This window comes from Balaenoptera musculus, chromosome 20 (genome assembly GCF_009873245.2).
Source record: "Balaenoptera musculus isolate JJ_BM4_2016_0621 chromosome 20, mBalMus1.pri.v3, whole genome shotgun sequence".
Taxonomy (NCBI): domain Eukaryota; kingdom Metazoa; phylum Chordata; class Mammalia; order Artiodactyla; family Balaenopteridae; genus Balaenoptera; species Balaenoptera musculus.
Genome location: NC_045804.1, coordinates 39,222,171 through 39,247,291, shown reverse-complemented (window position 1 = coordinate 39,247,291; position 25,121 = coordinate 39,222,171). Strand labels below are relative to the sequence as shown.

The 25,121-nt window shown below is 50.1% G+C and overlaps 2 protein-coding genes across 11 annotated transcripts in view; one reads left to right on the top strand and one right to left on the bottom strand.

Moving 5' to 3' along the window:
- NLE1 (notchless homolog 1) overlaps window positions 1-25,121 on the bottom strand; it is a 91,852-nt gene that overhangs the window by 8,402 nt on the left and 58,329 nt on the right. The window contains exons 1-9 of one of the 7 annotated variants that reach the window (XM_036838299.1): window positions 4,933-5,097; window positions 4,653-4,796; window positions 3,424-3,641; window positions 2,742-2,821; window positions 1,846-1,922; window positions 1,571-1,668; window positions 1,037-1,229; window positions 424-559; window positions 232-278 (exon numbers count right to left, since the gene is read on the bottom strand). In XM_036838299.1, coding sequence (XP_036694194.1) covers window positions 232-278; window positions 424-559; window positions 1,037-1,229; window positions 1,571-1,668; window positions 1,846-1,922; window positions 2,742-2,821; window positions 3,424-3,641; window positions 4,653-4,796; window positions 4,933-4,983 — 1,044 coding nt within the window. In that variant the 5' untranslated portion in view covers window positions 4,984-5,097. Of the gene's footprint in view, window positions 1-231; window positions 279-423; window positions 560-1,036; window positions 1,230-1,570; window positions 1,669-1,845; window positions 1,923-2,280; window positions 2,360-2,741; window positions 2,822-3,423; window positions 3,642-4,652; window positions 4,797-4,932; window positions 5,098-25,121 lie in introns of those variants that run through there. The other 6 variants (XM_036838300.1, XM_036838301.1, XM_036838302.1 and 3 more) reach the window with 6 other exon arrangements.
- Window positions 8,120-25,121, top strand: part of UNC45B (unc-45 myosin chaperone B) — a 29,257-nt gene continuing 12,255 nt past the window's right edge. Inside the window, exons 1-10 of one of the 4 annotated variants that reach the window (XM_036838295.1) lie at window positions 8,120-8,219; window positions 8,986-9,153; window positions 9,737-9,773; window positions 10,975-11,150; window positions 12,708-12,797; window positions 15,481-15,648; window positions 16,233-16,401; window positions 19,553-19,723; window positions 21,254-21,425; window positions 24,185-24,485. In XM_036838295.1, coding sequence (XP_036694190.1) covers window positions 8,986-9,153; window positions 9,737-9,773; window positions 10,975-11,150; window positions 12,708-12,797; window positions 15,481-15,648; window positions 16,233-16,401; window positions 19,553-19,723; window positions 21,254-21,425; window positions 24,185-24,485 — 1,452 coding nt within the window. In that variant the 5' untranslated portion in view covers window positions 8,120-8,219. Of the gene's footprint in view, window positions 8,220-8,326; window positions 8,536-8,985; window positions 9,154-9,736; window positions 9,774-10,974; window positions 11,151-12,707; window positions 12,798-15,480; window positions 15,649-16,232; window positions 16,402-19,552; window positions 19,724-21,253; window positions 21,426-24,184; window positions 24,486-25,121 lie in introns of those variants that run through there. The other 3 variants (XM_036838296.1, XM_036838294.1, XM_036838297.1) reach the window with 3 other exon arrangements.

Here is a 25,121-nt window from a genome sequence, read left to right as displayed (position 1 = left end):
GAGGTACCTGAGGACTGCAAATAAAGAGATAAGCAAACAAAACAAAATGAAATAAAATGATCCCCAGCACATTATGGTTTTTAGGATTGTAAACTAGGATTATCAGGAACAACTTTCCGGAAAAGGTACGGTCTGAGCTGGGGCTAGAAGGGAGAAGGGCCTGAGCGTCTGCAGTATCTTGGGGATGAGGAGAAGAAGTGTGTAGAGCTGGCGGTGCTGGCAGATACTCACCCGCACGAGATTGTAGCGGCTCAGAGCTCTCTCTTTTAACTCCTGCGCTGTGTCCAGGTATCGAAGGAGAGAAGGAACAAGGCTGATGAGAAAATCCAACACAAAGAGCAAGTACCCTCCCCAGCCTAGGTCCGCCTCTCGCATGTTAAGCTTGAGAACTGGCTCCTTCCCTTCCTCCTCCCGCTCACTCACAGGACCCTTGGAGGTCCTGGGCGTTAACTGAGGCCTCGGCTGGGTCAAAGGCCCCCGTGCGCAGGGCGTAGTCGGTGCTCAGGGCCATGGTGTTCACCCAGTGGCCATGGCCTTGCAGAGTCCGGCACAGCATGCCCTAGGGCGAAGGGAGGCAGGTCAGACACACACAGAGCACCCCACCCCGGGAACGCGCACCCCCAGATCAGCCCCAGAAGATGGGCACTGTGGGACTCCGAAGCAGGGCCCTCATTCACTGTGATCTGAATCAAATCACCCCTCTGGGCTCAAGTCTCTCCTCATTTGTAAAATAAGGGTACCAGCCCAGAGCACTGTTTCTGGAAATATGTTTCACAGAAGGGAAATGTCACAAAAAAGGGCTCTAGTCAAAAAAGTTTGGGATACAGCAGGTTCGAGAAACCTAAATAGGCTTCCTCCAGCAGGAAATTTCCAGAGCCTGACCATGCTAAGGGGTCCTGGAACCTCCGCTATAATGCAGCACCAAACCATAGGACCCCCGTTCCCGAAGCACTTCCCCAACCACCCAGGAAACAGTGGTCAACCTCCCTGGACCAAGATTTCCCCAGGCTGGTTCCGGGCCTCTCCCAGCTCTTACATCATGAGCCCTCCAGACTTTGATGGTGCGGTCCTGGGAGGCGGAGTAGAGAAGCCCGTCCCCTCCCCACCGGAGACAGGTGACTGACTGCGTGTGCCCAGTGAGGATGCGCTCACAGCGGCCCACAGCCGTGTCCCAGACCCGCACGCTGCCGTCCTTGGAGCTGCTGGCCACGTAGCGGCACTCGGGGTTGCTGGAAAGAAAGGGAGACGTGCCCTCACTTCTGACCTGGCAACGCCTGTCTTCCGATCCCCAGCGCGAAGACCAGGGATAATGTCTCAACAGCTTCCTGAACCCAAGATCTGGCTGCGCTGCAAGGTGGCTCTCAGGCCCCGTGATGAGCACCACCGCCCTCCCCCCGCCCCGCCCACGCAACACAGGTGCAGAAGACCTTCCCCACTGCCTGCCATGCTGTCACTGCCGGTCAGACTGTCTACCTTGTCCCCTCACATAAGACTCCTCTGCACCAAGCAGGGGAGGGCTACGGCTTTGAAGCCCTGGCTCCTCATTCACCCAGCTGTCAGTGTCACTCACGCATGGAGGGGCTCCCAGCTCAGGGCTGTGATCCACTTGCTGTGGCCGGCAAGGGTCCTGCCCACTTGCTTCCCTGTGCTTGGGTCCCATAGGAGAATCTGAAGGACAGCAGCTCATCGAAAATAACCCTCCCCACCCTTCCCCTGGTCCCACCAAGGGTCCCCCGGCCATCGCCCCCACTCATCCCTCCCAGAAGACCCCAGAACCTGATTCTGACCCATCTCGCAGGAAGGGAGCCCCAGAATCCCTGCCTAATTACCCTGACCCCCATCTACCTGGCCATTCTTGCAGCCTGAAGCCAGCTTCTTGCCGTCTGGGGACCAGGATATGCTAAGGACCCAGTGTCTGTGTCCTAAGAAAGCAATGGGGGAGAAAGGGGGACACCTGTCTTTATCCCCGTTGCCTAGCAATGCCTGGCACGCTGCAGAAACTCCTTAGCTAGCTGCTGAATAAATGGACGATCGAACAGAAGAGATGAGGCTTCCTAGGCAAAGGGAGAATCCTTCCCAAGTGCTAGGGCCGTGCATCTCGCCTCACAGATAACACTGCCACTTTCTAGTAGTTCCTCATGTGCTACGTGATATAAAGTTCTTTCACACACATCAGTCCTACAATTCTCATGATAGCTCTAGAGCATGGGGCAAAGCAAGAAGTATCATCCCCATTCTCCAGATGAGAAAACCGAAGCTTAGAAAGGAAGCAAGGCCTACCTACAAGGTCACCCAGCTAGTGTGAGGTCCCCAGGCCAGCAGCATCAGCAATGCCTGGGAATTTGAAACGCAAATTTCAGGTCACACCCCAGACCTAAGGAGACAAAATTCTGGGGGTGGGACCCAGAAATCTATATTTTAACAAGCCCTCCAGGTGATTCTGATGCACGTTCAAGTTTGAGAACCACTAGGGCAGAGACTGGATTTAAGCCTGGTTCTCCTTGCTACCAGGCAGTTAGCCCCTGCCCACAGCCCCACGCTGACTCTTCCGTCCAGTCTCTGCTTGCTTGTAAGTGGCTGGCGGGGCTCAAGGGTAAGGTCTCTACCTAGGAACAGGCAGCCACTAACTGGATGTCAAGGGGCTGGAATGTGCTCTGGGCCTCCTCAGGAACTAAAGAGCTGAGTGAATCAGCCCCCCGCCACTGCGTTAAAACCCCCTAAGTGGGTAAGTGGGTACTGACCCTGGCACGTGAAATGTGGTGTCTCAGTGCTGAGATCCCAGAAGCGCACAGTAGTGTCTCCAGAGCCACTGGCCAGGTACCTGGGGAAGAAGAGAGGCCACCTGACCTCTGCAGTGAGGACAAGGGGTGGGGCCCACCGGAAACACTGCACATGTACATTCCTGCTGCCTAGTCAATCATCTTCTGGGAACAGAATCTGGGACTGGAATTTTCTCTTCTGAGAAGGAGAAATATAACACCGATGCCATCTGGGAGAAGACCCCAGGAGGCCATTTCTCTCCTTGTCCTTTCTAAAAGGAATGGCCACAGTCATAACCAGATTTAAAGCTTCTTATTATCCTCATAGGATTGTGAGAAGCAAATAAACCCTATTTCTCAGGTGAACAACTATCTCAGAGAGAGGTTAAATAATTTTCCCAGGTCACATGGCTAAGAAGGGACAGAGGTGAGCTTGCAGCTCAGATCTCCTGAGGTCAAGTCCAGGAAGGGCTCTTCCAAGGCAGGTATCCTTGACCTTCAGGGACCAAACTCCACCGGGGAAGTCCCTTACTTGCAAACTGAGCCCAGAGCTTGGGTCTACGGTAGGCAGCTGGAGGCCCCATTGAGCATAACTTGGGGGTCCCCCCACCCCCGCCAGCAGCTGCACCCACTCTCTCCTCCATGACTCTGCAGCTGTCCTTACTTTCCTGTAGGGCTGAAGGCCACAGAAATGACTGCCTCGCTGTGACCCTCCAAGGAGCTGGTGCAGCGGGTCACAGCACGAACCCTGAAGATAGCCTGTGGCTGGTAGACGATGTCAAGGACCTTCTCTGTCTCGACCGCCTGTGACTCCAGCGTCCTCCCCAGGGAGGAGGTGATCTCGGCATCATGGACATAGAAAGCCAGTGGCAGGGGATCCTCCTGGAGGACAACAGCAAAGAGAACCCCCCGCCCCCATCAAAGGATGGGCAAGGCCGCCTCCACCAGGGACCCCCACCCTCCGTGAGCTGTGAGCAGACAACGCTTCCTACTTTTCAAGCCACCCTGCTTGGGTTACCCCCATCATTCCCCATTCAGCAGGAACTTTTTAATCCTTGAAGAGTGACTGCAAGACACTTACACACCACTTCAAAATCCTTTATCTGAATCTCACAACCACCCTGGGAAGTAGGCATTAATACTGATAGATGAAAAAAACTGAGGCTCAGAGCAACTAAGTGATTAGCGCAACGTCCTATTGCTGATGCCTAATTCAGTTTCTTCAGAAAGAAAACTAAAGTCCAGCATTAGGGTTAGTATATAGCATTATGCAGCGTTTTCTAAACCACCAGACCATGCTGCATAATGTGTAAGAAGCATCCAAGAAGCTGACTGAAAAAAGGCAGACTCTCTGCTTCACCCCAGGGTCTGGTGTAGCAAGTCTTGGGTGGGGTCCAGGTATTGCATTTTTAAACAGCCTCCCACCCCTCAACAGAGGGCAGCATTCTGATAAACACCGGCTTAGGAGAGCATGAGTTTTGAATCTGACACTTGGCTTCCAACTCCCAATCTACCACCTACTGCGCAGCGCCATACAAATAATTGAATGATCCCAGGCAACACTGTAAAATGGGGATATTAATGACAATGGGAATATAATGAGGAGCTGTGACAAGGAATCACTGTTACGATGCACCCAATGCGTTCAAAACGCGGTCTCTCTCCGCAGGTGAACTCCCGATGGTGGGCGCGTAAAGCGCTCTCACACTGATCACATCTTCCGACCCTCCCCAAGGCAGACGGCACCGCCGGGTTGTTATCACCCCTGTGGGAGAGTGGTGGGGATGTACCCGAGACCTTCGGTCTCCTGATCCCCTGCGTCCCCAACCAGGGCAGCGCCGCCTGCCCCCCGCCCGGCGGAGAAGACGCTGGGCCGCCGGGCCCGCCGCTCACCTGGGCCAGCAGCGCGTTGCACACGAGCTGCAGCTTGTCCGGGGTGATGTCCACGGGCACGTCGAACGGGGAGCCCAGCAGCTGCCCGCCTTCATCCTGGAACTGCACTAGCAGTCGCTGCACGTCGCGCGTCGCCGCCTCATCCTGTGCGGACAAGCGCGGCGGGCGTCATGCACGCCGCCCGGACCGAAGGGCCCCCACTTCCGCCTCCCTCCGGCCTCGGGGACCCCGGCCCGAGCGCCCAGCCGCGGCGCCCCCGCCCCCACTCAAGCCCACCCACCGCCGCCACCGCCGCCGCCGCCGCCGCCGCCGCCGCCGCCACCGCCGCCATCCTGCGTCCCCACGTGGAGGGGAGAACTCCGGCGGGACGGAGCGCCACCCCCGTGGTCCAGCGGTGCTGCAATCCGCCACATCGCCCTCTGGTGTTGCGGAGGGGAAGTGTCGCGCCGCGCCGCGCCTGGTCTCAAATAAATGGATCAAATAAATTAATAATACTTGATGCGTACAGAAGCAAAAAATTCCTACAGTTTTCAACAGTGTAGAGCAATAACAATAATAATAATGATAATGATAACGATAGCAATGTATCAGGCATTGTTCTAAGTGCTTTACATACGTAACTCATTTAATCCTCACAACTCTTCTCACCCCATGTTACAGATGAGGAACTAAAGCAGAGTCGGACCAGGAGCGCTCTTACCGGAAACCTGGGATCTTCCTGTCAGCTCCTCTCTCTCTCTCTCTCTTTCTCGCTCTCTCGCTCTCTCTCCCCCCTGCATCCAGGGAGTCTCAGGCTCTGCCAGTGCTGCCTCATGAACCTATCTAGAATCTCTTCTCTCCATCTCCACTGCCACACTCCGCTCTGAGTCACCGTGGTCCCTGCAATAGCCTCTTCACTTGCCTCCCTGTCTCTACCCTGCCTCCTCCTGTGCGTTCTCCACACAGCAACCAGAGTGACGTTTCAAACCAAAAAATCTGGTCTGTTACTTTCTGTCCTAAAACCCTACAATGGCTCCCATTACAGGCAGGAAAAAATCAGACTCCTTATAATGGTCCACTCAGCCTTACCTCTCCAGCCACTCCTCTCACTTTAAGATCAAATCTTTCTGGCTATTTCTTAGTTCTTCCAAGTGCTTTTGCCCATGCTGTTTTCTGGAACTGGTACAGACTTGTGCACACACACCCCCAATTCATACGTTGAAGCCCTAACCCCCAGTGTGTCTGTATGTGGAGATAGACTCTATAAGGATGTAATAAAGGTTACGTGAGGTCATAAAGATGGCATCCAAATTTGATAGGACTGGTGTCCTTATAAGAAGAGGAGAAACAACAGCTCTCGCGTGCTCTCCCCCGCCGCCCCACACCTCTCTCTGCTCTCACACAGAGAGGAGGCTGTGTGAATACACCGCAGAAGGTGGCTATCTACAAGCCAGGAAGTGAAGTTTCACCAGAAACCAACTCTAATGATGGAACCTTGATCTTAGGCTTCTAGCCTCCAGCATTGTGAGAATAAACATTTGTTGTTGTTGTTTAGGCCACCCAGTTGTGGTATTTTGCTGTGGCAGCCTGAGCTGATGAATACATACTGGAACAGTTCCTCATTCTTCAGGTCTTGCCTTAAATATCCATTCAATCATTTAACAAAGGTCTCTGTCAGACACTGTTCTAGGAGCTCTACGTACATTAACTCATTCAATCATTTACTCAGGGAAACCTTCTCTGAAACAATGTCATGTTTCCTCATTTCAAAACACCTTGGTATTCTTCAGAAATCACAGATCCATGGAAGTCTTTCATCCATTCGTTCAACAAATATTATTGAGCACCTACTACATACCACTCACTGTTGCAGACACTTGGGATATGTAAGTGAACAAAATAGACACAAATCCTTACCCCCATGAATGTTCTCTGCTTCCATAATCATTCACAGTTTCTGGCACATAGCAAATGCTTAAGAAATGCTTGTGGAATGAATTACCGAATCAGGATTTGAATCTAGGGTCCCTTGGATCTCTCTCTGCCAATAGCAGGATCCTTTACCATATTATGTCACTGCTACAGAGAGCCGCCCACAAAGGGGCCCGGGGTTGGGGACACCATGAGGGCAGGGAATTCACCCATCCATTCATTCGTTTATTCAGTCAACAAACATATAATCAAGGCTGGATCTCGTGTCCAGCAGAGCAGTAGAACTTGTCCAAAGTCACAGAGCTAAGAGCAGAATCCAGTGTGAGTGATCCCACCTATGCTTTTTCTCCTGCAGTATCTTTCTCAGTTTGAAGATATAGGGGAGAGGATGACAGAATGGTAGTAAGTGAAGCAAAGCATCAGCACAAAGACTTCATTCATTCATTCATTTAGGAACATGCATTGGGCACTGATTCTTCCAGGCTCTGTGCCAGGGGAAATCAAACTGCATGAGATGCTATCCTTGCCCTCTGGGAGGGTGCCCACAGCCCAGGCTCAGAGACACAGAAATGCGGGAGAATTCTGAATCCAAGTAGGGACAACCTCATAAATTTCTCTTAGGAACCCTCAGTCGGATGAGGAGAAACAATTCCTGCCCCAGGGGAGACCCTCTCTGGTGACGAATACATAGTTGTTTTTTTCTTAATTAAAAAATTTTAATTTAATTAAAATTTTAACATCGAGGTATAGTTGATTTACAATATTATATAAGTTTCAGGTGCACAACATAGTGATTCACAGTTTTGGGGGGTTTTTTTGTTTTTGTTTTTTGGCCGCATGGAGTCACATGCAGGATCTTAGTTCCCTGAACAGGGATCAAACCCGTGCCCCCTGCAGTGGGAGCGCGGAGTCTTAACCCCTGGACTGCCAGGGAAGTCCCTGATTCACAGTTTTTAGTGAATACATAGCTCTTGTCCCAGGAAGACCCCCTTCTGATGAGGGGGACTCCGCAAGTCCCAGTCAGTTAGGGGGCACAGTCCTTGGTCTCAGGGAATTCCCAGGTTGCCCCAGCTCTTGCTGTGGGAGAAGATTTCAGTCTGGTGGGGGATGAACAGAGCCCATCCTCTGGGAGCTCCCAGTCTGATGGGAGAGAGAGGCTGAATATAGCCACTCCATACAGACGGGGAGGAACCACAGAAGAGGTGCAGAGTGGAACAAACAAACATCCCACTTCCACTAAAGTGAGATAGCAAGCCCATGGGTCTTTCTGAAAAGCAAGGACATTTTCAACAGGTGGAAGGGGTAGGGGAGTTGTGGCCAAGGGGAAGAGGGGAAGGAACATTCCTCCTTCTTCCCTCCTCCCTCCAGAAGGGCATTTCTGGATGTCTCCAGTTGGTCTGGGACCTGGGCAGCTGCTCTGTGTGTCCAAGTCTGCCAGCCCCTCAGCTGTCACTCTGCTCCCAAAATAGCAGTGGTGGGGGGGAGGGGAAAGGAGGTCGTTTATCTGGGATGGAGTTGGACAAGCGGCATTAGAGCCATGCCGAGGGAGGGAGGGTGTGCTGGGGGGTTCCCGTCCCTCTGGATCTTTCTCTCACTCTTTGGGGTATGAGTGCCTGAGCCCCCAGGACCGGCCCTGAGCGGGGTGCTGGGGCAGAGGTTAGTCAGAACCTCCACGTGGTAATGACTGTCCAGTCTGGGGAGGGGGAGGGCCCTGAGTATCAGTGACAGACTCCAGGGGCACCTGCCCCTGTGGCTAAATATGGTCTGGAGCCACCAGCAGGGCTGATAAAGTCTCCTGGGTAGGGGCTAGGAGGGGCAGACTGACGCTGGCTGGCTGGGGGTTCACACGCACGGGAGCTGCACCCGGGGGAGGACAGACCGAGAGCATTGTCCTCGTGAGAACGTGAGCTGGCCTGGAGTGCTCCTTGGACTGGGGAGGGAGAAGGGGGACCCAGAAATTTTAAGGCCTGCGGTGAGAATTCAGGCCCTTGGTGTGTCTAGCTGGGAGGGAGAGAGAGGGAGGAACAGGGATTTTTTTTTTTTAATTTTATATTGGAGCATAGTTAGTTAACAATGTTGCCTTAGCTTCAGGTGTACAGCAAAGTGATTCAGTTCTGCATATACATGTATCTATTCTTTTTTAGATTCTTTTCCCATTTAGGTTGTTACATAATATTGAGCAGAGTTCCCTAGGAACAGGGTCTCCGAGACCCCTCTCAACTCGGGCCACGCTCCGAGCAAATGCTGTGATGTCCTTCTGGGCAAAGGATTCGCGGGTGCTCGGGGTGGGTCCGTTGCAGGCTGCATCCTCACCTCGCATCCTGGTGGATGGGGCACCTGGGGCTCCAGACCTCAGGCCAGGAACCCAGCCCCGGGTCTGGAGGGAGGGGCTGGCCAGACGGCGCTCCCCCTGTCCCCACAGATGGCTGAGGCAGAAGCAGCGCAGCTGAAGGAGGAGGGGAACCGGCATTTCCAGCTCCAGGACTACAAGGCCGCAGCAAAGAGCTATAGCCAAGCCCTGAAGCTGACCAAGGATAAGGCCCTCCTGGCCACACTCTATCGGAACCTGGCAGCCTGTGGCCTGAAAACGGTCTGGGATGAAGAGGGGCAGGGAGCTGAGGGCCAGGGCTAGGATGCAGGGGTGTGGAGGCCGCCCCCTCCTCCTGACAGGCACACCAGCATCCCAGCCCTCTCAGTGGACCCCTCAGGTTGGAGAAGGGCGCCTCCCACTGCTTTCTGGTACCCATTGCCTGACCCACTCCTCTGGGAGACAGAAATTCATCCATGGAGATAGTTCTCATCCCACGGGAAGCAGCCTCATGGGAAGTGGCGTCATGACAGGGGCTTTTTATAGGTTATTTCGTGGCATTTTAACCACAGACCGTGAGGTCGCTGCTGCTTCCGTGCCCATATCGCAGATAACAAACTCAAGACTCAGAGGAGGGCTCAATAACTTCCCCAAGATCTCCAGGTAGTTAGTAGCAGAGCTGGGTTCAAACCCGTTTGCCTGATGCCAAAGCTCATCCACTTTTCCATGCCCAGTGAGGGGCGCTCCCCTGGCCTCTGACGGTGGCAGCTGCCAGTGAACCCTCTCTCCTCGCCTCGGGGACCCTCTCTGGCTGTCACTGTGTCGGGCCCACATTAACCAAGTTTCCTCCTTCCCCGTTTCTCAGGAGAGCTATGCTCAGGCGGCTTCAGACGCCTCGAGAGGTGAGCCCCCCTCACTCGGACTTGCCCTCCTTCCCTCCCCTTCTGCATCCCTGTTTAGTCTAAGAGGCTCTCGACACTCGCAGGAATGACCGACTGTATAAACGCCATCCTGGGCATTGTAGGTGGGGCTTCAGATGTACCATCCTTACGTGAAAGGAGAGCTCCAGAAAAGCCATCCCTGAGTCACGTTTTTACATGTTAAATATGCTGGGGCAGCTTCTTTGCTTGTAAGGTTGCTTCCAGAAATCCTTTTGTCATGGTAAGGACACAGCCAGTTTGTTGGAGGTTTGAATATGTTCATGGGGTGGCGGCGGGAGAGGGCTGGTTCCCAGAGCCAGGGCATCAGCCTGGTCCACTCTGTGGGGACCACGCTTCCTGAGGGGAAGACGGAGGCACTATTTCATTCCACAGACACTAGGAGGAATAAACATACGTAAATGCTGGCCATGGAGTGCCTCAAGTTCTGAGAGAACTTAGACTTAACAGCACGATCAAAATGGGAACACTTCTCCTGGTTGCATTTTTAGGGCTATAATACGCAGAATGAAGGGGATTCTCCTCTGCAGAGGTCTGTGTTGGGGTTTGATTTGGTCACTTTTTTTTAGGAGAAACAGAGATAGTCTGGAGTGAGTTCAGAAGGGAGGGACCCAGCTGGAAAGGGGACTGGAAACACGTCCTGTGAAGAGCAGGAAGGCGGCAATATTTAGCTCAGAGAAGGAACTCCCAGGTGGGACAGGGAGCTGCCTTCAAATACCTAAAAGGCTGTCACGAGGAAGAAGGATTGGATTTCATCTCACGTGTTCCAGGGCTAGACTCAAGACAAAAGGGCAAAGTTACAGGAAGATATGTTTCAGGCGGGAGGAGGGAAGGGCTCTCTGAAGGAGCTGTCTGCCTTGAGAAGGAAGGAGCTCCCGGACGGCTGGAGGTATGCAAGCACCAGCTGGATGAGCCTTTGGCAGGGATCACTGAGCCGAGACTGGAGAGTCAGGAATTAGACAAGATGACCCTTAAGCTCCCTTCCAACCCTGAGACTGTAATTCTTAGCGCCTCCCTAACAAAGGGGAGCCTTGGACCAGATAGTCTACATGGATGCATACTCTCCAAGGAGGGCACAGAAGCCCTGCAGTTGGGGGCAGCGGTGGGGGAGGGGAAGGTGGTCTGTAGCCCGGCCCCCTGAGGCCTTGCCTGTCCCCCTTGCTAGCCATCGACATCAACTCCTCGGACATCAAGGCTCTGTATCGGCGAAGCCAGGCACTGGAGCACCTGGGGGAGTTGGCCCAGGCCTTCAAGGATGTGCAATGCTGTGCCACCCTGGAGCCACAGAACCCGAACTTCCAGGAGACACTGAGGAGGCTCAACGCCAGCATCCAGGAGAAGGTGAGCCGGGCCCCTGCACGTAAGCCTTGGCTACCTCTCCCCATTCCTAGTAGGGACCAGTTAGGGGAGCGGGACATCAGGCAGGGCTGGCCTACCTCCACACCCTTGGATGGAGTGGTCACGTGACACAGAACAGGCAGGCAGGGGCACCTGTCTGTGAGTGATCAGAGATGCCGTGATGCTTGCTCGAGGGTGCAAGCCAGCCAGGACTAGAACACCAGTCTTTTAAATTCCAGATGGAGGCTTTTTAAAAAATTGCAACTCAGTATGTCTGCACCATGATCTTCCTCTCTGGGAGGACAAAGGCAGCAGGAGAAACCTAGGAACTGGGGGAAGGGTATTGCTGGGGAATGGAGGACAGCCAGGAACCAGTAGGAACAGGGAAAAGATTGCCTCAATCTTTTCTAGGAAAATGGAGTGGGGTCGGGAGAACTTGGACCAGAGATGAGGAATCCTGCACCCTAGTACTGGCTTAGCTACCAATTTTCTGAGGGACCCCTTGGGGTGTTGCTTTCCCCACTGTAAGAGCGGGAAGGTAACTGATCACACAGCTCCTTGCTCCAAGACACAGTAACTTCTTTGTGCCTGGGGCAGCCCCATGGTGGGACCACGTCGTACTGTCCAGGGTGCAGACTCAAGGGCTGACAAAATACAGACTAAGGAGTGATGAAAATAGGTGGCACCGCAGACCAGCAGAAAAAAGCAGTGGGAGGTACAGAAGGAGCTGGCAAGATGGGGGATGATGGATTGGCTAGGTCACTTTATGAAAGCTTCAGAGCACTGGGGTTGGGAGAGTGAGGGATGAGACATTCAAAAATAACGGTTTTAATTTGCTTGAAAAGGTACTTAGAAACTGCTTCAGGTTTCCAATCCTGGAGATATATTTGTTTTAGCCTATATATATTTTTTAAAATTTATTTTATTTATTTATTTTTGGCTGCGTTGGGTTTTCGTTGCTGCACGTGGGTTTTCTCTAGTTGCGGCGAGCAGGGGCTACTCGTCATTGCAGTGCGCGGGCTTCTCACTGCGGTGGCTTCTCTTGTTGAGGAGCACGGGCTCTAGATGCATGGGCTTCAGCAGTTGTGGCTCACGGGCTCTAGAGCGCAGGCTCAGTAGTTGTGGCGCATGGGCTTAGTTGCTCCGCGGCATGTAGGATCTTCCCAGATCAGGGCTTGACCCCGTGTCCCCTGCATTGGCAGGCGGATTCTTAACCACTGCGCCACCAGGGAAGCCCTTTAGCCCATATTAAAATGTCTAATAGCTAATTGTTTACTAGACTTCAAAACTGGAGTAATGATCCTTTGCCTTCCAAGACTTGTGAAGACCAAATGGGACGGCGAATGTAACTAGACTGTCAGCTTTGTGGGGCAAGGACTTGACTTTGTTCTCCATTCTATACAGTGTCTGACTCATAGTAGTTATTCAGTAAATCTTTGTTGAATGAGTGAATGATGGAGGGAGACAGGAAGCTATTAACTGAGATGAACTTTATGTGGAGCCGCTGGAATGACGTGGACCCCTGCCTGCCTTCTTCCCCACTCCCTCCTCTCTCCTCAGCTCCGTGTGCAGTACTCCACAGACTCGAGGGTACAGAACATGTTTGAGATTCTCCTGGACGGAAACAGTGAAGCTGATAAGCTGGAGAAGGTGGGTGCTGGGCCAGCAGTGGGTGCTCTTGGGACCTGCCAGGTAACTGTACTTCCGCTGCAGACTCTGCTCCTGTGTCTGGGCGGTAAGGCCGCCAACAGGTTGCAGGCCAGGGAGGCGGCTCCTTGGAGAAAGTAAACAAAATTGATTCTGATATTTTAAACATTGCATTAAATACAAATTTATTAAATGCATTGCATTTAAAAATTTATTAAATTTATTTACATATTACATACAAATTTATTAAATTTATTAAATGCATTGCATTTATCTTGATTACAGAAGTTATTGGTGCCCCGTAAACTTTGCACCCAAGGTGTCTTTCTTGCCTCACTCTACTTTTGGCCCTGAGAAACAATGACACATTAAAATAATGTTTTATTCCATTTCAAAACATTGCAACAAGTCATTCTGAAATATGAAAATCTTTATTCAGAATACCATCCTCTTAGCCAAATTTGCTGCATTTTTAAAATGTTTCTAGGGACTTCCCTAGTGGTCCAGTGGTTAAGACTGTGCTCCCAACGCAGGGTGCCCAGGTTCAATCCCTGGTCAGAGAACTAGATCCCACATGCGTGCTACAACTAAAAGAGTTCGTATGCCACAACTAAGGAGCCCATGTGCCGCAACCAATAAGCCGGTGAGCCCCAACTAAGGAACCCCCCTGCCGCAACTAAGACCCGGTGCAAACAAATAAATGAATTAATTAAATAAATTTTAAAAAATAAAATGTTTCTAGTCCTTCACAGGAAAAAAAAAAGAATATCTGAATATTTATAAGAACTTGGCAGACAATGCCTGGGGAATTTTTGTTAGTTTAATGGTCAGTAAGTTCATATAATATGCAGCTATCTTTTATAGCAAACTCTTATGAGGACTTGAGTTGTTATAGATAAAAGTGGTTCGAGAAGTACAAAGCCCTTGACTGACAGAGCGATGACGGTTCAGCTCATGCTTGCCTGGAATTCTCTAATCAGCCTCCCTACCTATTTGTCTACCTCCTCCTTTTCCTGCCTCATGAGTTCTTTGCCCAACCCCAGGGTCTCAGGTCCTGTTCAAGGCCTCCACTCCAGATCTGGGGCCTTTTAAGGAATTTCGATCCTCAGTTGGTTGCCTGTGGTTAAGGAGGGCCGCCTGTACTACGCCATTTTATATAAGGGACTTGAGCATCCATGGATTTTGTTATCTGCGGGGGTCCTGGAAAAAATCCCCTGCGGATACTGAGGGATGACTGTATATATATCCTCAAGGTGGAAGGCTTTAGGGTGGGAAGACACTTGAAAACCCAGCTCAACTGTCTATTTTTACAGACAGGAATCTGGGGCCCAGAGAGGTGCTATGACTTGCCCAAGGTCACACAGCTAGCATGTGGCAGAATCAGCACTCAAACCCAGGGCTTTCAAATCCCATCTTGTGCTCTCTGCCCACAACCTTCAACATTCCTGAGAACCCCCTGCAACTTCAGATTTCCCTAAACAGATAAACGAACAAACAATGCCAAAACCATATTCGAAGAACATTTTTAATGGAAAAATAATTTCCCATATGAAATCACTTCACTTCTGTTAGAAGATAAACTGAGACATATAAAAATTCTAAGAATTTATTTGAGCAAAATCTGTTTGAATTGGGCAGCGCGAAAACAGAAGTGGTTAGGGGTACTCCACCGACAGGAGCTAGGAAAAAGACTTTTATAGGAAAGAGGTGGAAGCAAAACAAGGGAATTATTTGATTGGCTATAGCTGAAGCAGTTGCATTATTTGGGAAAGGTTCGTTAGCTGTTTGTGACTGGTCATCCTTAAGGTTCGATTTCTTAACATTGAGGCAATACAGGGTTAGGTTTTGCTTTGTTTTGTGTTTTTTTAAATTGAAGTATAGTTGATTTGCAATGTTGTGTTAATTTCTGCTGTACAGCCAAGTGTGGTTTGGGTTTGCTTACTTAGTCGCTTAGGCATTGAAGCCACCTCCTTGTTTAATTAATTTAACATTTCCCTACCTTTTTAAAGTCCTTATCCACAAGCATATATACACAGGTTTATTTTACCATAAGTGCAATCAGAGTGAACCTGTGATTCTGTTTCTGCTTACCAATGTGTTTTCCAAGCTTATTCTGAGTCTTTTCATTTATGACTTTAATGGCTGCAATATTTCATCCAGTCGGTCTTTTTTTTTTTTTAAAGCTATTTTTAAATTTATTTATTTATTTATTTATGGCTGTGTTGGGTCTTCGTTTCTGTGCGAGGGCTTTCTCTAGTTGCGGCAAGTGGGGACCGCTCTTCATCGCGGTGCGCGGGTCTCTCACTATCGCGGCCTCTCTTGTTGCAGAGCACAGGCTCCAGACGCGCAGGCTCAGTAGTTGTGGCTCACGGGCCTAGTTGCTCCGCGGCATGTGGGATCTTCCCAGACCAGGGCTCGAACCCGTGTTCCCTGCATTGGCAGGCAGATTCCCAACCACTGCGCCACCAGGGAAGCCCTATCCAGTTGGTCTTTCTTGCAAGTTACTCTGTTTCTTGTTTTGAATTATATTCTTGGGCTATGTTCCCACGAGTAGGATTATAGGGCAAAAGAATATAAAGACGTTTTGAAGACCTCGTCCTTGCAGCAGCCCCTGCACTTGGCTCCTGGCCAAGGCCTCTGCAGCCGGACTTCCCTCATGACCTTCATTGCTTCCTCCCCCCTTCAGGCGGCCAGAAACCTCATTGTCCTCAGCCGTGAGGAAGCAGGGGCCGAGAGGATCTTCCAGAACAACGGTGTGGCCCTGTTGCTGCAGCTTTTGGACACTAAGAGGCCTGAGCTGATGTTGGCTGCAATACGGACCCTGTCGGGCATGTGTAGTGACCACCGAGCTAGGGTGAGGGCAGGGGCGGGGTTCCTGGCACGGAGGGCTGCCGGTCCGAGGACCTGGCGTTGCCCTGTGGGCAGGGCGTGGCTGGCATGGATAGACCCTGATACAGCGTCTAAAGCGTCTCCCCTCAACCTTGGTGGTATGGCCCCAGATTCAACAGAGATTGATCCTCTTATTTTTTCTTTGAGCCGGGAATGGGTCTGACTAAACAAAGATAAGTTTCTTGAAAGTGGTTTATGCGGAAGAGCTGAATGCAAAGGTTATGACAGTTTACAGTTTTTCATACTAAGTCTTCAAAACCCAGTGTACATTTTACCTCACAGCACATCTCAGTGTGAACTCGCTGCATTACACGTGTTCAATGCCTCCCCTGTGGCGAGTGGCTGCTGTATCGGATGGAGCAGCTCTACACCTCTGGAAAGGGGCATGGCTCGTGTCAAGGGCCTTCCCAGGCCACGGGTCCCATGAGGCATTGGCTGCCTGGTCTTCTGTCCCTACTGCACGGGCAGCGATCACTCACTCCCTAACCTGCAGGGCAGCTGGAAGGGAAGGGCATCCAGCTGACCGTGCTCCTTGCTGGGGGCATCTAGGCCACAGCGATTCTCCACGCAGTCCGGATAGACCGAATCTGCAGCCTCATGGCCGTGGAGAACGAGGAGCTGCCTCTGACCGTCTGCAACCTGCTCCAGGCCATCATCGACGCTCTGTCTGGGGAGGACAAGCGAGAGCATCGAGGGACGGAAGAGGCCCTGGTTCTGGGTAGGAGACAGTTTTCAGCCTTGGTTCAAGGGGGTGGAGGCAAGGAAGTGTCAGTTACCACCTCAGACTGGGCGTTCCGTGCATGTGGAGGTGGCCTGGTTATATTTTTACATTTATTTTCTGATGATAAAAGTAACAGAGGCACAGCTGCAAAATTTACAACAGCTAAAAGGTGGAAGCATCCCAAGTGTCCATCGACGGATGAACGGAGAAACAAAATGTGGTGTCTATCTATACAGTGGAGTATTGTTCGGCCTTAAAAAGGCAGGAAATTCTGACACATGCTACGACATGGAGAAACCTCGAGGACATTATGTTAAGTGAAATAAGCCAGTCACAACAAGACAAATACTGTATGATTCCATGTATATGTGATTTCTAAAACAGTCAAACTCATAGAAACAGAAAGTAGAATGACGGTTGCCAGGGGCGGGGGAGGAGGAAATAAGGAGTTGTTTGATGGGATAGAGTTTCAGTTTTGCAAGTTGAAAAAAGTTCTGTGGATGGATTGTGGTGCTGGTTGCACAACGGTGTTTATGTGCTTAATGCCACTGAACTGCATACTTTAAAATGGTTAAAATGGTATATTTTATTTTATGCATGTTTTACAACAATTTTTAAAAGTAACAGGGGCTTATGGAGAAATGTGGAAAATTTTAGAAATATGTAAAGATGAAAAAAATCCCAACAACCTGTAATCACCCCTCCAGATAACCACTACTATCACTGCCATGTGTATCCTTCCAGTCTTTTTTCTTTTTTCTATAAAGTATTTTATTTATTTTTTAATTAATTAATTATTTTCTGGGCCCGCGTTGGGTCTTCATTGCTGCGCAAGGGCTTTCTCTAGTTGCTGTGAGCAGGGGCTACTCTTCATCACGGTGCACGGGCTTCTCATTGCGGTGGCTTCTCTTGTTGCGGAGCACGGGCTCTAGGCGCGTGGGCTTCAGTAGTTGTGGCTCGTGGGCTCTAGAGCGCAGGCTCAGTAGTTGTGGCGCACGGGCTTAGTTGCTCCGCGGCATGTGGGATCTTCCCAGACCAGGGCTCGAACCCGCGTCCCCTGCATTGGCAGGCGGATTCTTAACCACTGTGCCACCAGGGAAGTCCCCCTTCCAATCTTTCTTCTATCCATCCATATAAATATCTATTTAACAAAGTTGGGATTCAGCTATGGATATTTTTGTGTTTTTCTCCTTTCTGAGCATTATATTACTATTGCATACTGTTTAATATTCTTAAAGAGGATTCCTTTTTACTTGAATAATTATTAATTTAACATTTGTCTCATTCCTGCATATATGCACATACAAACTCAGGCTTCTTCCTGTATATCCAGGTCCTAGACATCATTTTAGAACTTCCTGCTCTGGCTGGGAAGGTCACAGAGGCAGGTTCACTCATAGAAAGCTTGATCTTAAATAATTTCATTACATGCCATTGTATGGATATATCATAACTCATCAATCAGCTCTATATTGTTGGAGATTTAGATTGCCTTTAATTTCATACTTATAAAAAACACTTCAGTAGCCATTCTTAACATAAACCTATGTTTGCATTTGTAATTATTATCTTGGAACAAATTTCTAGAAATAGGAGTACTAAGTCAAATGCTATGAACATAACTAAAGCTCTTTCACTACCTTACTTTCGAACTCCTTTTGAGAGGGTGCATCAATTTTTACTCTCACCAAGTGATGATAAGAGTTCCAGCCTCAAATCATTCTCACCAGATTCAAATACAATCATTCTTAAAGATATTTTCCTATTCAGTAGGTAACAATTATGTTTGAATTTTAAAAATTTATGAATTAGACATTATTTTTCCTTATCCTTATTAGCCATTTGGATTTCTTTGTCTTCAAATGGTTTGTTCATGTTGTTATCTATTTCCTCTGTTGGAGTAACAGTGTTTTTCTTATTGATTCCTAAGAGCTCTTTGTGTATTCGTAATTAACCCGCTTGGGGTCTTGAATTCTTGATGTGGTTCTGACTTACTATGGTAAGGATCCTTTTCTGCACTAGAATTATTGGAGGGTCCAACATGGCTTCACTCGGATGGCTGGTGGTTAACTGGCGATGCTGGCCAGGGTATCTTGGTTTTACTCCTTGTAGCCTCTCTGGTGGGCAGCTTGGGTTTCTATGTAACATGGTGGCTGCATTTTGAATGGACAGCCCCAATGTGTAAGTGCTTTTAAGCCTCTGAGTGTACCGTAAGGTCACATGAGTAATCCAGGGCCAGTGTGGGAGGGGACTCCCCAAGAGCATGAATACTGAGAGGTGTGGTTCATTGGGGGCCACAACTTCCTCCGGAGGGAGTGAGCTCTTGGACATCTCTGCTAAAGAATTCTTCCATATATTGATTTCAAATCTGTCTCCTTGTGGTCCCACTCATTTCTGGTCCCAGTTCTGCCCTGTGGAGCCTCACAGAATAAGTCTGTTATCTCACGCTCATGACATACTTTTATCTGAAGACAAGCTATCATGTACATTTGTGTCTTTCCTTCTCCAGTTAGATAGCCCCGTTCCTTCATCATTTATTTATATAACATGGCTTGGAGATCTTTCCTTTTCTACCTGCCTGCCTGCTTGTCTTTGGGCTACAATCTAGAATGAGGACAAAAATCTCCAAGTTCCAGAGTGTTCAGACGGCAAAAGCAGGAGGAGGCATTTGCCTTTAAGATCCCCAGTGGGCAGAGAAGACCTGGCATCCCAGGCAAAGGCTTGAATTTCAGGCTCCCAGCATGTCTGAATCTGCGGGAAGTAAAATGTCTGTAAGGAGTGTAAATTTTCTTTCTGGAAAACATTTAATTAAATCAGTGTATTAAAAACTGCACGAAGCACCTTTGGATACCTGCCCATCGTTGCCTGGGAGTGAAGAACTTTCTAAGAACCAGAACTGCTCAAGAATGGAATGGGCTGCCATAGAAGTCAGTGTTCAGAGTGGCTGGAGGACCCCTTGGGGGTGTTGTCTAGAGATCTCCCTCCCTTTTTTGGAGTGAGATACTATACTCTCCTGGGAAATTCCAAAATCTGGGAAGCAGTGGATTCAATATTTCCAGAGTCCTTCCAGAAGCCTCTGCCATCCCTGGTCCTATATACCTGAGACGCCCTGGTCCTCTCTATTTACCCCTGTCCTCTCCTTCCTCAGACACCAAGAAGGACCGGAAGCAGATCACCAACCACCTGCTTGACATGCTGGTCAGTAAGAAGGTGTCTGGCCAGGGCAGGGATCAGGCCCTGAACCTGCTCAGTAAGAACGTCCCCAGGAAGGACCTCGCCATTCATGACAACTCACACACCATCTATGTAGTGGATAACGGTGAGGAGGTGGGAGGGTCTGGGGCTCATGCCAGCCTTTCCAGTGGGCACCAGGGTACCAGGCAACCAGCAGAAGGTGGAAGGGGTGCGGCTCTTGTCTGGGAGAAGTCTTCATTCCCAACTGAAAAGCCAGGAAAAGTCATTAGCATATTAGGATCCACCAGTGGGCTGGTGAAGGTGTAGGTCCAGGCTCTGAATTCAGGGCCTGAACACACCCACAACACACTCAAAAACATCTGGGCGGAGTTTCCTGACAAGCGAGGCAAGTGCCAAAAGAAAAACAAACAAGACTCCACCAACAAGGGGTAGCGTTCCTGAAGTCTCAGGATGGCAAAATACAGGCCTTCCAGAGGGAGAAACGGCACCAGTGTACATTATACAAAGTCCAGTAACAACGTTCCAAGAGATAGTCACTAAATATGTCAGCTCCAGGGCATCACCCCTCTCCTAAATCACCTTGTTCGATCGTTCAAGAATCATACCTGTGGCTTTATGATCTGCTGTGATAAATTCTCCCACAGGTATAATGACATATAGACCAGACCTTGTTCTAAAAGGTTCAAGTCAGCTTTTAGCAGCTTTACCATTATTCTCTTTTGATATAGCACTTCCCCTGGTTGGTTTTCACAGATCTCAGCAAAGTTCATGTGTAAGTGCTTAGACTTGAACAAATTACTCTAGTGCTTTAACCCTCCCCCTCTCAACACCCTCCCCCCCATCCCACTTCTGGTCTTCTCTGCATATATTACAAAGGCTGGGCATTGACAATCGACTTCTCTCTGCGCTAGGATTTAGGCCCAACCGCACGGTTTATGGGATGGGGGGGTGGGGAGCAATATCTGAAAACTGGGCTGAAGACTTGGGTAGGGGAGCCACCAGGATGTCAAGCCTGAAGTAAGTTTTTGGGTTCAGGGAGGGGCAGACGTGGACAAGGAGGAGGTCCAGAGTGTTCTAGCAGAAGAGAAATGAGATGCTCAAGGCGAGGGCAGAGCGGAAGGGAAGGGTAGGGGGTGAGGCTGGGGAGGTGGAGCCGGTGCATCTGATGAAGGCCTTTGAGAGCCAGGCTGGGGGCTTTGGGTTGGTTCATCAGGCCCCTTCCAATGACTCTCCAGCCCTCCCAGTGCTTTTGTGTGTGTGTTAAAATACACAGCACAAAATTTACTGCCAGGCACTTTTATTTTTGATTTTTACATTTTTAAATTAATTTTTATTGGAATATAGTTGCTTTACAATGTTGTGTTAGTTTCTGCTGTACAGCAAAATGAATCGGCTATGCATATACATGCCAGGCACTTTTAATTCCCTGCCACATCCAGAGTTTCATGCCTCCCAGTGTTTACCTAGGATGTTCCCCCTCCCGTTTACCTGTCCCACCCAAGGTCTGACCAACTCCTAGCCACGTTGGATAAGCTACGTGCTGCCTAAAGGCGGGCCGCAGAGCTCTGGTGATAAAACAGGACTGAGCGAGAAGGAGCGTTTGTGAGGACAGAGCCCGGCAAGCATCTTACACTTGCTGCTGTCTGTCCTGCAGGCCTGAGGAAGATCCTGAAGGTAGTGGGGCAGGTTCCAGATCTGCCGTCCTGCTTGCCCCTGACTGACAACACCCGAATGCTGGCCTCCATCCTCATCAACAAGCTCTACGACGACCTGCGCTGTGACCCGGAGCGGGATAACTTCCGCAAGATCTGCGAGGAGTACATCACGTGAGTTTCCTGGAAGGTCGAGTAACCGAAAGTGTGGGACCGGTTGCTCTAAAGCCGGTAAAGAGGCAAGGCTGGTGGAAAGGAAAAGTTTGCTTTATTTTGGAGGCTGGAAACCTGGGGGTGGGAGGAGGGCAGATGTCTCTCCAAAGGCTGACTCCCCCCACCGCCCCACCAGACAATCAGGGGGCAAGAGCTTTCATAGACAGAGGGAGGAGGCTACAGGCAGAAACAGCACGGTCAGCTCTGACAGTCATCTTGAAATTAGTCATGCAGTGGTCGGATCAGTATCATCTTGATTGTTTTAGGTACAGTTAGTCTTTAGTTCCAGGGTCAGTTTGTTCCCATTTCTTTGAGGCCAGTTCTCAGAATTGTGGCAGCTTATGTCACGGCTACAGCCTGGTCATCATGTAGTTAACTTCTTCCACCTGGTGGATGTTTCAGTATCTATAAGACAGCTCACAGGATACGGCTCAGAATATTATCTATAGCCCTTGAGGGGAACTAAAGGCCCTGGACTTCGCTTAATGACTATTTTTATTTGGTCTCCTTTGACTGCTTTCCTTTGTTTCTGCCTTTTCTCACTTCTCTGATTAAACTTGTTTGGCTAAAGGTTTTCCACAGACAAAAGGCAGGCTGAGGACATGGAGGGGGAAGGACCATAGGGTCCTGCTCTGTTTCCGTCGGGCTCTGTATTAGTCATTGATGGCTGTGTAACACATTACCCCCAAATTTAGCAGCTTAAAACAAGAAGTATCATGTGTTATCTCACAATAGGACAGCAGTTTGGCCGAGAGGCAGCTGGGTAGTTCTGGCTTTGGGGCTTACAAATGACAGTCACATGTTGACCTGGGCTGCCGTCATCCAAAGGCTGGACTGGGGCTGGAAGATCTGCTTCCAAGATGGCGTGCTCAAGTGGCTGGCACGTTGCTGCTGGCTCTTGGTGGGAGGCCCCGGTTCCTCCCCATGTGGATCTCTCCTCATGGTAGCTGGCTTTCCCCCTCCTTTATTCCAATGATCCTCATACTTGGAAACTATTCAGATTTCTGGGACCCCCCCACCACCCCATGACCCAGTAGTCTGGGTTGTGGCTCAGGAAGCTGCATGTTTAAAAAGCACCAGGTGAGTCTTGGGAGGGTGAAGACCCTGCCTTCACTCTGCTTTCCTTTCTCAATTCCACGGGTTGGCAAACTTTTCCTGTAAAGGGCCAGAGAGTAAGTTTAGGTTTGTGGGACACGTAGGTCTCTATCACAATTTTTTTTTTAAAAAAACCTTGAAAATGTAAAAACTGTTCTCAGCTTCCTGGATTTGGGTTCCAGAGAAGTTGGCTCCATCCTATAGCTTCTCCTGATCCCGACTTTGTGTCACTTAAAGCTCCTCAGGGCCTCTCCGGTCTTCTTCGACCTCAGCTTCAGCGTCCCGGTAACTATCTCCCAGCCAGTCCCCGTTTGAACGAGGCTCCCTCCTGGTCAGACTGTACATGCTGCCTCTGAGGTCACCTGACACTGAGTGGGTAGGGTCACCGCCTTCAACAAATGGTGCCCGAGGCTGCCACTCCCCTCCCCCCTCCAGGGAGGTGCTTCATCAGGGGCCAGGGGCTGGGTGGAGGTTCAGGCACCAGCTGGCATAAGGAACCAGTTTAAAGGGCAGACCCCAACTAATTATGCAAGGCTGGTTCCCCGGCACTGAGTGGGAAGAAGATGAGGCACAGGACACGGATTGTCAGAGCTGGAGGGGCGCCCAGAGCTCCCAAGGCTGATCCCTCTCGCCCAGAGGGACTTGCCCAGTTACCCAGCCAGACGCAGATGTGGGACCGGAGCCCAGGTCTCTGACTCTTGCTCCACGCTCTCTTCTTTCATTTATACACATCTGCATTTGCACTGTGCACATCTGCCCGGATTCCCCACATCAAATCAACCTGGGCAGATCACGGAAGGATCAGAAGGTGTGTCACCTCTGATGTCCTCACACAGAGATCCTTCCGTAGAGTAGATGATAGTAGATTTTGAAAGGAAGGCAGAAACTTCAGGCTCTTCTAGTCTACCCCTCACCCCTGACTTGTTAGGGGAAGGGACTGGACCAGACAGGGGATTGACTGGCTCAGGCTACATCGTGACTCAGCTACACGGCAGAGTCAGGTTGTGCGGCAGGCATCACGGTAGCCCTATTGTGCTGTGGTGGCTGCTGTCCTGTCCCACCAGACACCTCAGCTTCTGGGAAGCCTGTTGGCTGACAGCTCTCACCTGTCACCTCTCTTTGGGGACTTGCCTTGGCTGAGGACAGCTGTTCACCCTTCTCAGGGCAGCCAGCATCCAATGACTTGTCCCTCACCCCAACTTGGAACAACTTTGAAGGGTGTCTCGGCTCTGGAGCTCTTCGCAAGCTGAGGCTTTGTCATGACCGCATCTCAGTCCAGTGCCTCCCTCCATCCAGGCCTGATTTCTTCCCTTTCCCAACAGGTGTTGATCCCAAGAGCTCTCCCGAATAAACTTCCTGAGTGTCAGTCCCCATCTGAGTGTGCTTCTTGAGGAACACATCTATGACTTCATTTATCCCCATCGTAACTCTGAGAAGTAGTAGTGCTATCCTCAGTTTCCAGATCAAGAAGCTGAGGCTCAGAGATGTTCAGTGAATTGCCCCAGGTCACACAGCACATGAGTGTTGGATCTAGGATGCAAAAACAAATCTGTCTGTCCCCAAATCTCACACTCCTCCCACTCCCCTTGGCCAGTTCTCTTGACCACGCTGGCCCTCTGTTTTAGGGGCAAGTTTGACCCCCAGGACATGGACAAGAATGTGATTGCCATCCAGACGGTGTCAGGGATCCTGCAGGGCCCCTTTGACCTGGGCAATCAGCTGCTGGGACTGAAAGGAGTGATGGAGATGATGGTGGCTCTGTGTAGCTCAGAGCGTGAGACGGACCAGCTGGTGGCCGTGGAGGCCCTCATCCATGCCTCCACCAAGCTCAGCCGTGCCACATTCATCATCACCAACGGCGTGTCACTGCTCAAAAATATCTACAAGACCACCCAAAACGAGAAGATCAAGATCCGCACGCTGGTGGTGAGTGCGCTGGGTACCAGACACTGTGCCGGGCATCAGGGACACCAGAATGAATGAGACGTGGTCCCTGTCCTTGAGGAGACCACGCCCTAAGCACCCAGATCCACCCACAGGCCCCTGCAGATCGGGGTGATAAGCAGGAGGCTGTGAGAACGTGGATTCAGGATGGGGGACCCTGCCACGTAACCCTAACAATGATCTCCTCGATGCTTTTGAACAACACAAACACTGATGAGCTTTTGTCCACCAAGTAGTTTCACTGCAGACTCCAAAAACTCAAGTTTGTTTCCTTAATCGGTTTCTATATAGCACAGTTAAACCTGCTGCATTGTTTCCATTTTCATTTTATAGAAATAACTTCCTTTTTCTTGACAACAATTACAGTGAAGATTTGAGTCATTGATCTGTTTGGTTTTTTTTTTTTTCGTTCATATCAACTAAAAAAAAACTAATTTTAGCTTCTGCCATTGTGAGTTTTCTCTTATGGAAGACATTTTTTTTCCTAGCAAGAGTCCAAATTTTTTCCTGGGTAAAAATCTGCACATCTGAATCTGCCCCCCAACAAAAATATGATTTCACAGACAGTTTTTGTGCCATAAGTTTATCATTGTGGTTACAGATATGGTTAGTATTATC